Source organism: Tupaia chinensis, unplaced genomic scaffold (assembly GCF_000334495.1).
Source record: "Tupaia chinensis unplaced genomic scaffold, TupChi_1.0 Scaffold000573_1, whole genome shotgun sequence".
In the NCBI taxonomy this organism is placed as follows: Eukaryota; Metazoa; Chordata; class Mammalia; order Scandentia; family Tupaiidae; genus Tupaia; species Tupaia belangeri.
Window position 1 is genome coordinate 1,690,485 of NW_006160087.1, and position 15,940 is coordinate 1,706,424.

The 15,940-nt window shown below is 53.3% G+C and overlaps 1 protein-coding gene across 7 annotated transcripts in view; it reads left to right on the forward strand.

The window, feature by feature from the left end:
• PHC2 (polyhomeotic homolog 2) overlaps positions 1–15,940 on the forward strand; it is a 99,833-nt gene that overhangs the window by 72,300 nt on the left and 11,593 nt on the right. For 5 of the 7 annotated variants that reach the window (XM_006158085.3, XM_006158082.3, XM_006158083.3 and 2 more), the window contains one exon: positions 14,235–14,437. In XM_006158085.3, coding sequence (XP_006158147.1) covers positions 14,235–14,437 — 203 coding nt within the window. Of the gene's footprint in view, positions 1–10,776; positions 11,901–13,779; positions 14,074–14,234; positions 14,438–15,940 lie in introns of those variants that run through there. The other 2 variants (XM_006158087.3, XM_006158088.3) reach the window with 2 other exon arrangements.

The window sequence follows — 15,940 nt, forward strand, 5'->3', positions numbered from 1 at the left end:
GAGCGTTGTCCCCCCGCCTGCCGGGTGAAGGTGTGCCGTGTAATCGCGGGTCCTCTACCTGCGGCTGGGGCTGGGAGGTTCCCCGGTCACACTGAAGTCCACAGAGACGGGACCCACTTGCCCAAGGGCAGGTTGCAAAGTGACCGGGCCTCTGCGGACGCACTCCTGAGCCTTGGACTCTGAGTGTCCGAGGCCAGCTCGTGCCCGCGGTACACCCCGTCCCCCATCCCCGCCGTCCCACCCCCCGTGGGTATCTGAGCAGGCTCTTGGAACCTAGCGTGGTTACCTTCTTCGTGTGCTGTGCCCAGAGCACACTTCTGTGTTTTCCTGCTCTGCACATGAGTGACAGCTTTCCTCTCAGCCATCTTCCACCCCCATCCTAATCCCCCCATTAGCATATTGGGCCCAGAGGATCCCTTGTGAAATAAACTAGCGACCTAAATCCACCAGATGTCCCTGATTTTTCTGGGACAGCCCCAATTTAAACTATTCAATTCCATTGTCTGTCAGCCTGATCGACTCAAAAAATAATGTCACTAACTGCCAGACCCTCCTGTCCTCGCCATTTCCAGCCATTTGGCCCTAGGGCATAACTGGGTAATCCAATTACCGTTCACCTGGGATTTTTCTTCCCCTCCTTAGTCAACCCAAATGTTGGAACTGCCAGATTTCTGGGTCAGTGTGAACATTACAGGCTAATGAGGCAAGGAAATCCCTCCTTTGATTTGCCCCCTCTTTTATTCCAGTTCAGGGCAGCAAACCTGTGGCCTGTGCCTATTGATCAGGGTTGGGGCTAGGCCCAAGGGATGCAGGGCTACGCATTGTTTGGACCCTAAAATACCTTGCTTTGTTGGTTGTAGGCACGAGATCGTCTTGAATCCTAAAATACACTAGCACAGCTGAGTCATTTTGGTTTCCTCAGGTTAGTTTTAATTTTAATACACCCTCAGGACTGTCCTAGCCATGGTGAAAAACAGAAAAGTGAAGTTAAGCCCCAACACCTGGAGCAGTGTTTGGGCATTTTCACCCTTTGAATCAGCCCATAAACTGCTCCCCTGGTTTTTGCACTGCAGACCAGCCCCCTGCATGGCCCCTGGATGCTGGGCCGGCATGGTTCAGAGTCTGGCAGATGGGAAGGGTACTCTTGGTACCTGCTCTTCCCAGCACTCATCACGGGAGCTGTGCCTCAGCTAGGGCCTCACTCCGGCTACACTGTCCCCACTACCCTGGAGTAAGAGGAAACCAGGCCCCATCCCTCTGTGCAGTAGCCATCCTGTGTACTGTCCCCACTTCCCTGGAGTAAGAGGAGCCCGGGCCCCGTCCTTCTGTGCAGTAGCCATCCTGTACACTGTCCCCACTTCCCTGGAGTAAGAGGAGACCAGGCCCCGTCCCTCTGTGCAGTAGCCCCTGCCCTGTCCCTCTGTGCAGTAGCCATCCTGTGTACTGTCCCTCTGTGCAGTAGCCCCTGCCCCGTCCCTCTGTGCAGTAGCCATCCTGTGTACTGTCCCTCTGTGCAGTATCCCCTGCCCCATCCCTCTGTGCAGTAGCCATCCTGTGTACTGTCCCTCTGTGCAGTAGCCCCTGCCCCGTCCCTCTGTGCAGTAGCCATCCTGTGTACTGTCCCTCTGTGCAGTATCCCCTGCCCCATCCCTCTGTGCAGTAGCCATCCTGTGTACTGTCCCTCTGTGCAGTAGCCCCTGCCCCGTCCCTCTGTGCAGTAGCCATCCTGGTTGTGCTCACAGACGTTGTTTTTGCACTCTGCTTCCTGGGGCGGAAGATCGCCTCTCAGGAAAGTGTTGTTTTGCTTTCTCCAGACATTCCTCCTCTTATTGGCTTTCTAGTGGAAGCTGATTGATCCCGAGATTTCCCTTCCTGCCCCCAAGACCCCTTCCCCCTGCTTTGACCCTGTGGCTGTCCCTTGCTCTGGCTCAGTCCCAGAATCCACTCTTTTTCCGACCACATCCTTTTTCCTGCCTTACTCATTTCCTGTCTCAGATACTGTGGATCACTTGGTTCTGATCTTTGAGTGGGACAGGGAATAAGCCAAGAGAAGAAGAAATGGGTCGATGACCTTATAAAATCAAGCCGTCTTTGCTCTGGCTCACACGCTCTCATGGTGTCCCCTCCTAGGTCCTCCTATTGAAGGAAGCACGAGCAGAAAGCCACAGTGTCTCCGAATTCGGAGCCCTGCCTGTGTGCTCAGGAGTGTCTTTTCATCTCCTCCATGCCAGTGTGTCAGAGGACAGCTTCCCTTGGGCTGTGGAGGAGGCATCTAGTAACTGCCATTTGCCCACTGAAGCCCACTTGCTATCAGACACCTTCACTGGCAGGGATCAGCAAACCAAGAGAAAGTAAAAAAGAAAGAAACGGGAGTAGGGTGGCTCACTCCCCCTGGCGGGTGATGCCGGCCACGGCTGTTTCCCTCTGCAGTCAGTCCAAGTCACGTTCAAGTCCTCCCAGCCGTTTGATATTTAATCTTTAGAAAGATTTGGTCCCACCCACGGAATGATTCCCTTCTAGGGGCCAACAGGTAGCTTGGTGGTTAAGGTGCTGGACTCCCACATGGCCAGCCGTGGTTCGAGTCCAGGCCCAGTGGCTTGACAATCACACCATATACGTGTGCGTGTGTGCCCAAAATCCCAGGAGGAGAATGGCATGGCCGTGCCCTCCCCTCCGGGGGCAGGTGGGAATTTCTCACCTTCCCTCTCTCTGTCTCTCTTTGGCTAGCAATGTACCCTGTGGCAAAAGCCTTAAAAAAAAAATTCACTTCTGACAAGATACCTACTAGAGATGAGAGGAGGGAAGTGAAATGAAGGAGTTTCATAAGCACTCCTAAGTAAGTACAAAGGGGATAGAAGTTTCTCTTTTATTCCTTTTGCTTTGTGCCGTTTTGCAACTGGAAGGTGAAGGTGATGATGTTCTCTGGTCAGGAGGACTCTCACAAAAGTGACTGTAGAGAGGCTTTTGTGTACCCTCAGGAGACCGTCCTAAATCAGCCTACCCCCCCCCACACGCCCTGCAGCTCCCACTCGCTGGAAGAGCAGGAGGCTGGCACGTTTGGGCCAGAGGAGAAACGGCCTCCTGTCGTGCTTTCGCGCTTGCCGGGCAGAGCTCAGAGCTGACTGCCCGCGCTGAGGTCTGCACACACGGATTTATGTAGAGTATCTCGCAGCATGGTTTCAGCGTGGACCACCAATTGAAAGGCTCGCTTTGAGCATGATGCCTGTTTAATGTTGTAGGTCTCATTAGAAGCATTGACCGACAATGTCTCACCTGAATTACTAGCTACGTCACTATTGACTTGATACTTGTAAAAATATTCAGATGCGGGAACCAGCAGTTAGCGTAATGGCTATGTCGCTGGACTCCCACGTAGTCGACCGCGGTTCGCGTCTCGGACCCGGTGGCTTAAATCTCACGCCGGGCGCGTGTGCGTGCGTGCCCAAGATCCCGAGAGGAGAATGGAGGAGAAGGGATTGCGGCGTGACCATCCCCCCTGGGGGGGTGATTTCTCGCTTTCTGTCTCTATGTCTCTGTCTGTCTGGCGAGCGCACGCTCCCTATAGCGAAAACCTCTCAAAAAAAAAAAAAAATTCAGATGCAAACTACTGCTCTACTTCACAACATAGATATTTTTAGAATTGTTAGGAAAATAACCGTTTACTCATCCACGGCAACGTTCTTTTTTAAATTAAATTTTATTTGTTATTATCATAATCTTGTTTATATTACATTGAATGACATATAACTTTACAGTAACATAAACTATTACGTTTCTTTTTCTAGAAGGGATACCATGTATATCAGTCAATACAAAGACATTAAAATCCCCATCCTTGGGACCAGCAATTAGCGTAATGGCTATGTCGCTGGACTCCCACGTAGTCGACTGCCATTCAAGTCCCAGACCCGGTGACTTAAAACTCATGCCGGGTGCGTATGCATGTGTGCCCAAGATCCCGAGAGGAGAATGGAGGAGAAGGGATTGCGGCGTGACCATCCCCCCTGGGGGGTAATTTTTCTGTCTCTCTGTCTCTGTCTGGCGAGTGCACACCCTATAGCAAAAAAAAAAAAAAATCCCCATCATTATCATCAAATAGCTTTTCATTTTTTTTCCAGATTATTATTATTATTCCAATTTTTTTTTAAATTCAATCATTATTTCTCATTTTGCATGTAAAATGACTTGACCCAGCATGAAGTACTTCCCAGATCATCCAGTTGAGAATACTGGAGATGTCATCATCAACAGACCCATAGCTGCATTCCTAAAACTTTTGAACCTTTTCCCCTACCAGTGATAAAAGTAGAATACAATTGATATGGTTAGGAAGTGGGTGGTTTGTATAGTTAATTTAAGTGTTATACAATTGAGAATTATTAGTTTTGAAGATAATACTCAGAAATTTAGCATTTAATTTAAATAATCAGCTTTCTGGAGGAAGCCATCCGGCCAGCGTGGTGAACTTTGTGGGCCTAAATGGTTGCCTTCCCCTTTCACTTCTCTCAGAGTTGTGGAAAAAGACATGCTTTCCTCTTCATTTGATTTCTTAACTGGATTTAAGTTTAGATAAATGCAGAAGAGGAAGAGTTCATCCTACATCTGCCAGAGAATGCCATTAGGTACGGACTGCCGGCATGAGAAGGTGGACTCCGATGCCGAGGAGAGCCCGGTGCACTGTTAGGCCTGTCTGAGAATCAGCAAGTGCCTGGCCCTCGGATGGTTTCCTTCTCAGCCATGAAGTGTGTTACCGTGTCCATTAAGAGATGCCAGGGTCAGCAGGTGGCATGGTGGTTAAAGTGCTAGACTCTCACATGACTGACCATGGTTCACGTCCCAGACCTGGCAGCTTACTTTGCTTTTTTTTTCTCTCTCTCAGCACACATGCCCTATCGCAAATTTTAAACTAATAATTCTTTGAAAAGAAGAAATGTCGTGTCATAACTACCTCTTCTCTAGTAAATTAGGAGGAACAGGCCTGATACTGAATATCAAAACTGTTGGCAAGAAAATGAAAGTTCCTGACTGCTGTGAGTTATTTTTAAAGCTCTAGTTGCACAGCTGTTGTGTCTCAAATACTGTATTATTATCACTAGATAGGATACCTTTTGCATATTTGAAACCATTCATATGTGACCTAAAGCCACACAGCTGTTTTAAGACATTTTCAAGTGATACTTTAAAACAGAATTCATGTGAGGCAAAGACTGTAATACATTTTTTTACATCCACATTCCCAGGCCTCCAGTAATTATCATTAATCTGCTCTCTCAACTGGTCGGAGACAAAGTAGGGTGGTTGGAAGTTCACGCGCGGATTATGAGAAGGAAGGGGCAGTGGTGTCTAGGAGCAGGTATTACCAGTAGCACTGATCTGCAAGAGGGAGTATTGTCTAGGCCATTAGGCAGAGCGGAGAGCTGGGGCCCAGGTGCTGCCGGCCACCCCAGAGCCGAGAGTGTTAGAGACCCTTCTCTTGGTAGCTGGGCAGTAGATAGCTCAGAACACTGGGGAGCGTGCCTGCATTTCCGTGTGTCAACCTGAAGAAAATAAGGAAATCTGGGGCCAGCAGGTGACATGGTGGTTGGATGCTAGACTCCCTCATGGCCAACTGTGGTTCGAGTCCCAGACCTCACAACTTGCTTTCTCACTTTCCCCCTCTCTCTCTGAAGAGTGCACATACCTATAGCACATTTTTAAAAAATAATAACTAAAAAAGTGAATACTTCTTAAAAAAAAAATAGGGGACCAGCAGTTGGCGTAATGGCTATGTCGCTGGACTCCCACGTAGTCAATTGTGGTTCGAGTCCCAGACCTAGTGGCTTAAACTCATGCCGGGCATGTGTGCGTGCATGCCTAAGATCCCAAGAGGAGAATGGAGGAGAAGGGATTGCTGTGTGGCCATCCCCCCTCGGGGGTGGGGGAGATTTCTCACTTTCTGTTTCTCTCTCTCTTTCTGGTGAGCGCACGTGCCCTATAGCAAAAACCTCTCCAAAAAAGCATTTTCTGAGCATTTCTGGATTTCTTGTGTAAGCTGGTAGGAGTCTGTCTCCCATGCGTTTGTCCTTAGCCTTTTAACCTGATATTTTTTCAGAGATGAATTCACCACCTGGCATTACAGGTTCTGTAAATTCACTATTTCTTGGGTAATGTGGCTCTTCCTCATATTTATTTCAAAGTTAACTCTGGTTTCTGGCGTCCTTCTGTACTGCATGCTAGGACTGTGGGGCTCCGATTGTATAGGACGGGAATCTGGTGTTTGTCTTGCCCTTTGGTTTAATAACCGCTGACAGTGAATTGAGACCTCAGTTTGCCAGAAGGGCAGGGCATTTCTGTTACGTCACAGTCACTGTCAGGGCAGAGGCAGCATTTCTTCCTGAAGCTTGATCTCCAAGTGCAAGGGCAGGACACCCTGAGTAGACCAAGGTGATTGGGAGCACAGGTGACAGACTGAGGAAGGACAGCTCTGCTCTGGGGCTGTAAGAGGCCGGGCTCGGGGATAGTGAGACGGGTCGTTCCCCAGTCTCTCCAGCCTCAGTGCACTGTGCTGGCACCCCGTAGCCAAGCCTGCCCCCCGCCGGGCTGTGCTCATGCCTTCTCATCTAACTCTCACCACTGCCGTGTAGGGCAGCGCGGTGCTGCTTCCACAGGCGTGGAGATGGCTAGGACACCTGGCCCAGCAGACACAGTAGGACTTGAGGTCTTTCTGATCGCAAGCCGTAAGCACCGTGCAGCACAGCGCCCATGTATGTTCCAAGCCAGGCGTTTTCCTGCAGAAACTCTACTTTTGTAAGGCAGGCAGCATGAGCTGCATTGTTACAGCTGGGGACACTGAGGCACAGAGTAGTACTGCATGCTCGAAGCCGCACGGTCACCGAGGTGGACCCACACGTGAACTCTGGCCCCTCTGCCCTTCGGCCTCTCGCCTGCTGCGATCCTGACGTGGGCTCTAGGTGGTTCTGGGCACTTAGCTGTTACAAGGCAACATCTGCCGGGCACTGTTGCAGAGACGTTTGGGTGCCCTCGGCCGCAGGCCCCAGCGGCCGGCCTCTGTGCCCAGCACTAAGTGGACCTCTGGGCAGCCTCCTGGACTCCCTGCGGTCAGAGACAGCTGGAGCCCCTGCGCTGACCTGTTGGAAGTCACCCTGTGGGCCTCCAGGCACCGCAGCCGTTTGACCCCAGGTGCCTGCAGCAGTGCCAGACCCATGGATACTGCCTTCATAGCTGGGTGGCGGCTTGAAGGACTCAGCTGTTGACAGTTCAGCTTCTGTAAGCTTCAGCGGGGCTGTGGGTGAGTCGGAGGGCCGCTCGCTCTGCCGGTGTCCTGAGAGGCAGCGGCAGCGGGGAAGCCAGCTGTATGGTAATGGCTGCCAGGAAGGGAGGAGCCAGCCTCCCTGACAGACGCCACACACCGCTCAGACCAGGTGCTCGAGGGCCCAGAAGCACGTCTGCACTGCATCTCCTCAGCTCAGGCCCACGGTCACTTTGCAGTGACACCGACGGCAGGTCTGGAGTCACCTGGTCGGCCTCTCTTTCGTTCTGTAGGCCAGCACCCTGCAAGGATCCCAGGCTGTGGGTCTCGGGCCTACTCTCATGACAGCTCACTGCTTTGCTCAGCAAGCGCCTAAGGGATGCCCCGCCACTGCTGCTGGTCCCCTCTCTGGGAGACGTTCATCAGGGCGAGCTACTCTTGCCCACAGAGCTGGGGAAGGTGCCCTTGAGGGGGAGGAGCAGGTGCTAGTGGCCCCTGTGGGAGAGCCGCAGCCTGCCACGTGCCATTGGGGCCAGGAGCTCTGTCCTCAGCAGGGTCGGGAGGGTCCCTGGTCTTCTCTCCACTAGGTGTCCGCTCATGTGTGCTAGCTGCTGCCGTCCAGACCAGTGACGTGCACCCTCGCCTTGGTTCTGAAACGCACACTTGTCACACACAGGCTCCGTCTGCACCCGAGGTGAGGTGTAGGCCTGCGTGGAAGCCCCTGGGGGTGAGCAGGGTGTTAGAGACTGACAGCGCTTTAGAATGTGGGCAACACGGTGACGTGCCATGCACACACACACACACACACACACACACACATATCGGGTTGCCTGGAAAGTCATGGCACATTTTTGCACAGAAAAATATGACGTGACTGTCCTTCCCAAGGACTAACCTCTTGAGCACATTAAGCCCTCTCGAAGGTGTATGTGCTATTTCCTTCCGGGCTTCTTGAAGTTAGACTCTGGGCCTGGGTCTTCCTAACCAGCCCTCTAGATCCAGCACCCTGATCCAAGACGGCCCCACCCCCACTCCTCCTAAACTGGGAGGAAAGCCGTCTGCTGTCAGCCAGGTGACTCACAGAAAGGTGTGTATCCGTGCATTTGAAGGCAAGTTGTCAGCCAGGTGAATAACTAATGGGCTCCTCAGGGTCCCAGGAGGGCTTGCCTGGCCCCCTCCCCCTCCCTTCCTTCTCCCCTTCTCAGCCCTGCCCTGGGGAAGGGAGCTCTCAGCAGCTGGGTGCTCATAAGCTGTCTTCCTCCCCCTCTCAGAGAGGACCTGATTTCTTTGGGGGCCCAGCTAGAACTGGAGAGATTGGAAAGGAGTCCCGACTTCTCCCGAGGACCAGCTCTCCCACCCTCCACCTCCTGTGTGCAGTCCCTGGCGTTCCCTGCTCCTCTGGCCAGGTGCCCCTGGGTAGGGTTTCACTGGGCCTCACTCTGCAGGTGTTCCGCTCAGGGGCTCTCCAGAGCAAGCTGTTCTCCAGGAAACCTGCTGTTACCTCCCTGGCCAGGAGCCTGGGCCTGCTAGAGCACAGGGAGCATGACTTCGGGGACCTGGAAGAAAGTGCTCTGTTATAGAGGTGACCTTGTTTTGCCATTGGAGAAGCAGAATTTGCTGCAAGGAAATGACCCCACCCCGCCCGCCCCACTGCCATCTCCTGGGCTTCCTCAGGCTCCTGTTACCTCCCCAGCCCTGCTTTTCTCCTGTGGCTGCTCGCAGGCCTGGTTGGAGGTCTCTCCAGTGGGAGTGTCCCTCCTCATGTCCAGAGAAGGTGTGTCTGCTGCCAACCAGGCCGAGGAGGCGGAAGGGAAACTCCCAGTCAGGTCGTCGAGGCTCACTTAGGAGCAGGGCAGTGAAGGCCGCCTGATGGCCCTGCATCTCGAGTGTCAGGGCTGGCCACGCTCCACAGCTGCTGGCGGGTTCGGTCTTCTGCGTGTAAAGAACACCAGAGCCAATTTTGAAGTGACAGAGTTTGCATCACTGGTCCCAGCCTGCCTGGGCACCGACCAGCTGGCGCTGAGGGTGGGATTCTCCCCAGGATCCTCTGTCCTCTGCTTCTAGAGGTTGTCCTGCCTTGCCAGGTGCCTGGATTGGCGTAAAGGTTTCAAAAGGGACAAGAAATCTAGAGTTCTAGGAGTGGGGGCTCGGCGCCACCTTTGGGGACAGACTCCGCCCCGGGGGTGATCCCCACTGTAACAAAGAGGACAAAGCAGAGCTCTTACTCATCTGCATAGCCAACACCTGAAGGATCACCCCTGTGGGCAGGTCTCAGCCAGTGCCTAGTCGCTTGTCTGGGGACTAGGGAGACCTGGGCCCTGGATGTAGACAGTGAAGGCTGGGATCCTGGTCTCCTTAGCAGACATGAGGGCGTGGGGGCAGCCCCGGGAGATAGAGGTGACTGAGTCATGGCCCTTGCCTAGAGAAACCTGCTCTGCTTTGCAGGGGTGACCAACCCCAGGGCAGACACTTGGCAGACCATGGCTGGCCGGGCCTTCCTGTTTAGCCTGTCCCTGTAAGGGCCTTTCTTGCCAGAGCTGAGTGAGCTAGACGGAGGGGTGCCCCAGAGCTCGTGGCATGAATTATGTACGATGGCCCAGAACGAGCCGTGTCTCTGTCGCTCGTGGCCTGAACACCTGGCCTTTCGTGGGCTGCTTCAGCTAACGGCACCCACTCCCGTCTGAAGCTGTGCTTGACCCTCCCGGGCCCTGGTAGTCGCTGTGCCCTCCTCCACCTTTCAGTTCAGATGTGTAGCTGAGAGAGGCCCTGGGGACCTGTGCCAGTCCTGGGCAGCACTCAGAGCGCGGGGCCTGGGCAGGAGGGCTGAGCTTGGAACAAGTTCCAGGGAGTGTTTCTTTGTCCCTTTTATGTGGCCTCTGGGCCAGCAGGGCAGGTTTCTGCAAGTTTCACTGGTAAGCTGCTTTCCCCCAAGCAGGCCGCAAGGCAGTCTGGGAAGCGGGAAGCAGATTAAATTAATCTCAGTGTGCTGAGCTTGGCAGGGGTGAGATTGTGTGTGGTCATTCCCGAAATAGCCCAGACTCCTTTGTTACTAAGGCAGATGACGGACGGCTGGCCGCGCAGCAGAGATGCTCGCATCTTCGTATTCTCACAAAGCACTCTCCCTTCTCCTCCTGCCCCTTGGGTCCTGTCTCCTGTAGTCTACCCTGGGGTTATGATGAGTGATAGTTTCTAATGTTGCCATGAAAGCGTTTATTAGTTTGTCCTGTCTCTTAAAGTTTTTTTTTTTTAAGAGAAATTTTTGCTGTAGGGCCTGTGCACTCGCCAGAAAGACAGCGAGAAACCCACCCACCCCACCCCACCCCTCCCCGGGGAAGACAGCCACGCCACAGTCCCTTCTCCCACTCTCCTCTCAGGATCTCGGGTGAGCGCACACATGCCCCCCGACAAGTTTTAAATTGCCAGGTCCAGGACTTGAACCAGGGTCAACTACGTGGGAATCCAGCGACATAACCATTATACCATCTACTGGCCCCCTAATTTTTTTCTTTTTAACTCAAACTCCAAAAAGTCTTTGCTTCCTAGAGGTGAGCGTTGGCTGCGTCGCCCGCGAACTGGTGACAGTCTGACCTCGAGTCACCCCTCTGCCTCAGTGTGCTCTACTAGGCCAGATCTGGGAGAAGGAAAGGAGCAAGGAGAGAGCCCATACAGGGGCGAAGTCTCGGACAGGGTTTGCCGATGAGTATCTGTGAGAAGGCAGGAGGTGGGGGACCGAGCATTCAGAGAACGATTAATCCGGTCAAGGTATGATAAACTGAAGTGAGGACTCTGTGCTTTCAGAAGTATGACAGCGTTTAAAACAAAACCACAGTCTTAGCAACAGGTCTCTCGGCTGCTCCCCCTTGGTGTGTGGCGCTTCCTGTGGCCTGGGCCCCTGATGTCAGACAGTGTTCCCGGGAGGAGCTGGCGGGGCCATGGACTGCAGCATTTGCGTGTGAGAGTTGTAAGAGCAGGGGGCTTTGGCCTGGGGTCACGGGTGGCTCGTTTATGACACCAGGAGCATTTCTTGCCCTTCCCTAGCAGGCCAGTCCCACGCTGCTGGCGCTGCACTCCCGGAGGCAGGCACTAGCATCCTGGGTGACAGTCAGTGAGACAGGCTCGGAAGGACGGTGACTTCCCATCACCCGCAGCGTTGGAGATGGCCTCTAAGCCAGGTCCAAGCCTGTTTTGCCTATCAATCAGATCTGATTGACCCTATTTCTGTGGTCTTAAGGAACAGAACCAGGAAAATTGGGCAGAAATCAACAGGAAGACAGCTGTTCGGCTCATTATAAGGAAGAGCGCTTTTTCTTTATTCCTGATGGAGCACGAGAGAGAGCCCCTGCAGCCCTCCCTCGCCCTCGGGTCTTGAGCACTCGCACACGCGCCCACACACTCCAGGCCCACTGAGCCGGGGTTCAAACGGGCTGCCATGTGGCACTGCCCTGGGAAGAACTGGGTGTCGGACCTGCCCAAGGTGGGTGCATGGCCTCGGGCAGTGTGTTCTTTTGTCTCCAGATGCATACAGGCAGAGGCCAGGGGTCCCTGAGGAGGGTGTGCCAGAGGACGTTCAAGCCCTGGCAAGACACCGAGCCAGGCCTCCAGCCCTGATTGTGTCGTCGGCCGCTCATTCACTTCACCAGGAGACGCCATGGTAGGCTCTGTTTACGAGGCACAGAATAGCCGTCAGGCACAGAATACACTCCGTATTTTAACAGCATGTACTCATTGTTTCAGCTAAAATATATTCTTGTATATTTAAAACTTTAAAAATAAAAGAGAAAATATGTGTAAATGCCCTTACATATTTAAAATGTAAAGGTACAGAAACTTAATTTGATTGTGTCATTAATGCAATCCCCTTAGTTATTATAGATTTTAAAGGAAAGATTTTATTTTTCAGTTCCCAAACCTTTACGATTTAGAAAGACTAAAAGAGGAGAAATGTTTCCATCCCTATGAAAAAGCCCAAGTTGTTTTTTAGAAAAATGTTATTTGAAGTGAATATAGACGCTTACCAGGACGTGTCTCCCTTGCTGGTGCCGCTGAGTCTCGGACTAAAGCTAGCTTTGAAGAACTGATCAGTCACACTGGCTTCTCCTGCCCAGCCCTGACCTTCGCACAGTTGCGTCACAGAGACTGAGCTGGAGCCCCAACCCCGTCAGGTCTTGTTCATGAAAACAGATTTATTCTGTTTTACCAAGCGTTAGAATTGCTGGGATGAGGCCCAGCCCTGGAGGCACAGATGGTAGGGCACTGTCCTGGCGTGCTAGGGCCACGTGGGCGGCCACGGTTCCGATCCCAGACTGACCTAGAACCCAGGCCACAGGGCGTGTGCTGCGTGCCGGCCATTCGGGCTAGCCAGAGGATGCAGGCAGCTGAACCCCATCAAGGGTTTTTTTTCTTCCTTTCTCTGTCAAAATAATCTTTAAAAAATGAAAAAGAGAGTAGGGTCCAGCAGGTGGCCTGGTGGTTAAGGTGCTGGACCCCATGACCAGCTGTGCAGTTCAGGTCTCATGACCTGGTAGCTTGAAGTTCAGGCCAGGCGTGTGTGTGTGCATGTGCGTGCCCAAGATCCTGAGTGGAGAATGGGGGAGAAGGAATTGCGGTGTGCCCATCCCTCCAGGGGCGATTTCTCACTTTCCCTCTCACTGTCTCTCTGTCTTTCTGGTGAGTACACGTGCCCTGTGGCAAAACTTAACAATAAAAATAAATAAATAAACTTTTAAAAAGAGAAGGAAAGGAACCAGCAGATGGCATAATGGTTCCATCTCTGGACTCCCACATAGTCAACCCAACACTGGGCCTGATCAAGCTGCAGCATTTTTTCCTCCAATTTTTCATCCCATCAGAATCCTGGGCGTACATCCACTCAGTGTGCTTTGTTTTGTGTAAGAATTATTTTATTTCTTAAATGATCATTATTATTTTAATTTCACCAGAGAGAGAAGGGGAGAGTGAGAAAGCGAGCTGCCAGGTCCAGGACTCAGACCCAGTAGTCCATGTGGGAGTCCAGTGCTTTAACCACCAGGCCATCTGCCAGCCCCTCAGAGTTTTTGGAGCTGCCAGGGCAGGATCTGAGCCCTAGTTGGACATGTGGGATTCAGCTTCCCTGGCAGTGTTTGACGTGCACTGTGAGCCCAGACTCCTGGCAGCTTCCTCAATAAAGAAATACATGCACCTCTTTTTTTTTGGAGAGGTTTTTGCTATAGGGTGCATGTACTCACCAGAAAGAGAGATAGAAAGCAAGAAATTAACCCCTAGGGAGGATGGCCACTCCACAATTCCTTCTTCTCCATTCTCCTTTAGTTAGCGTAATGGCTATGTCGCTGGACTCCCACGTAGTCGACCGCAGTTCGTGTCCCGGACCCGGTGGCTTAAAAAACTCACGCCGGGCGCGTGTGCATGCGTGCCCAAGATCCCTAGAGGAGAATGGAGGAGACCATCCCCCCTGGGGGGTGATTTCTCGCTTTCTGTCTCTATGTCTCTCTCTGTCTGGCGAGCGCATGCGCCCTACAGTGAAAATCTCTCAAAAAAAAAAAAAAAAGAAATATATGCATTTCTTAAGGAACCATCTAGAAGGTTCATTGAACCTCTCACCAAACACTTTCACACCCTAAGCCTGATGCGTTGTTCGACTTCTCACCCAGATTTTAGGTGTCTCCCTGAACACTTAACTTCTCCTTCAAGCGAATGTTACTGTATTTGTTCGAGTCAGCCTTGACAGAATTCCGGCTGGCCTCGTTAAGCGCTCCTCTGCGGTTGGGCACTGAAGACAGGCTGGCCGAGGAGCCACCTGGTGCCCAGCGGAGCCTGCGCCCTTGCCGGTGCGTCCACTGGGACGGTGCCACTTTCCAGCAGGCTGCCGAGGGAGGGCATTGTGGGCTCGCACTGTGTCGCAGCCGCGGTCGGAGCCCTCGCGTCCTCTCAGGGCCTGGACTCTGGGTCTCACCTGCCCCGCTTTGTCTTCCCCCTCTCCCTCGTGCAGAGACAGGGCAGGGCATTGTTCATGCACTGACCGACCTCAGCTGCCCCGGCATGACCTCAGGGAACGGAAACTCTGCCTCCAGCATCGCCGGCACTGCCCCCCAGAATGGTGAGAATAAACCACCACAGGCCATTGTGAAACCCCAAATCCTGACGCATGTTATCGAAGGGTTTGTGATCCAGGAGGGGGCGGAGCCTTTCCCGGTACGGACTACTTCTTTTCCCCTCTTTCTTTTTTTTTTTTAAGTATATTTTAGATGTATATTAGAATATTTTTACATTTCCATGTAAAGTTTGAAAATGTGAACGGTTTGCTCTTGCTAATGCCCCCGTCCCGAAGAACGTCAGACCATTTCTTTCTAGGATTAAGTCTTTTCCCAAGGTCCAGAAGGGGTCAGAGATCAGGAATAATGGGCAAGACCCCTTGGTTAGAAGTTCCCTCACAGACCCGGCTGTGTCCCCGTGTCACCATGGGTGTGCCCCTTCGGCTAGGAGGGAACTCACGCTGGGGCATCTGGCGAGGGAGAATGGACTTGGGAAGCTAGACCTCACTGGGTTTTGAATGCCACGGCCTCTGAGTGGCACAGCCGTGTGCCTGCTCGGGACAGAATTACCAAGGTACTGGAAGTGAAGGTGGGGGAGCAGGCCACAGCCTGAAGCTAGTTTGTCAGGGACAGAGCCAGGAAGGCAGTGAGTGGGACTGAGGAGCCCTCCACGGAGGGCACAACCAGTGTCTCCAGAGGAGATAGAGAGTGGACACCACTGGGAGCAGGGGGCAGGTGTGCTGGCCTGCGGTGCAGTGGGGAGGAGCCTCCAGCCAGGGCATGCTGGCCGCTCGATGACAACTACCTGCCGACAGGCACCCCACTTTCTTGGATGCCATCTGCCCCTTGCTCATTCTTGGCTCCAGCCGTGGTTTTACTGAATAGCAGGAGGCCCTTAGCTTGATTTACGGGACAAGGACGGGTAAACTGCCCTTCTAAAACACCAAAGATAAATATGTGTCCTTCCCTCTGGAGGGTGTCCACACAGAGACAAGGAAGTGTGCCTCAAGCACTGAATCTAAGTGGTTCTGTCCCTTCCATGTCCCTCCCCTCTTAGACTGCCCCTTAGCCTCCAGTCTCAGAGTGGATGGCTTGAATGGCACCCCCCACTCACACACAACCCCCGTGTCACCAGCTCCTCAACAAAGGAACAAAGGGAGAGCCAGAGGAGGAGCCAGGCAATCTGGGATCCCGGCCACTGTTGGCTCTGGCCTGGTTGGTCCTCCTGGTTGCCTCCCCTGACTCCGAGGGCAGGAGTGAGGCGGAGCCCAGCGGGCGCCCAGTCTCTCTCACTGAGCTCTCAGGTGCAGACCCAGACCCGGCTGCTCCTGCCTGGCGGGTGAGCGCTGGGGCCTGGTGCAGACCTGCTGCTGCGGGAAGCCTGAGCTCTGCCTCACCACCCCAGGCACCGGGGAGAGCAGGCGTTTTTCCATCCCTGAGCATTGCTGGTCCCCGACTGAAGCCAGCCCTGTACTGTGTTGCCCACTAGCTTCTTGCCTCATGAGCTGAACAGTCAAACCGGACCCTGAGCAGGGCCCTGCGTGACGGGGGCACCCACGCCTGGGCACTCGATACTTGTGATTGTGATGAGGGCCTGGGTGGCGGGGACACCTGCGCCTGGGCACTCGATACTTGTGATTGTGATGAGGCTGCCTCGCAGGGG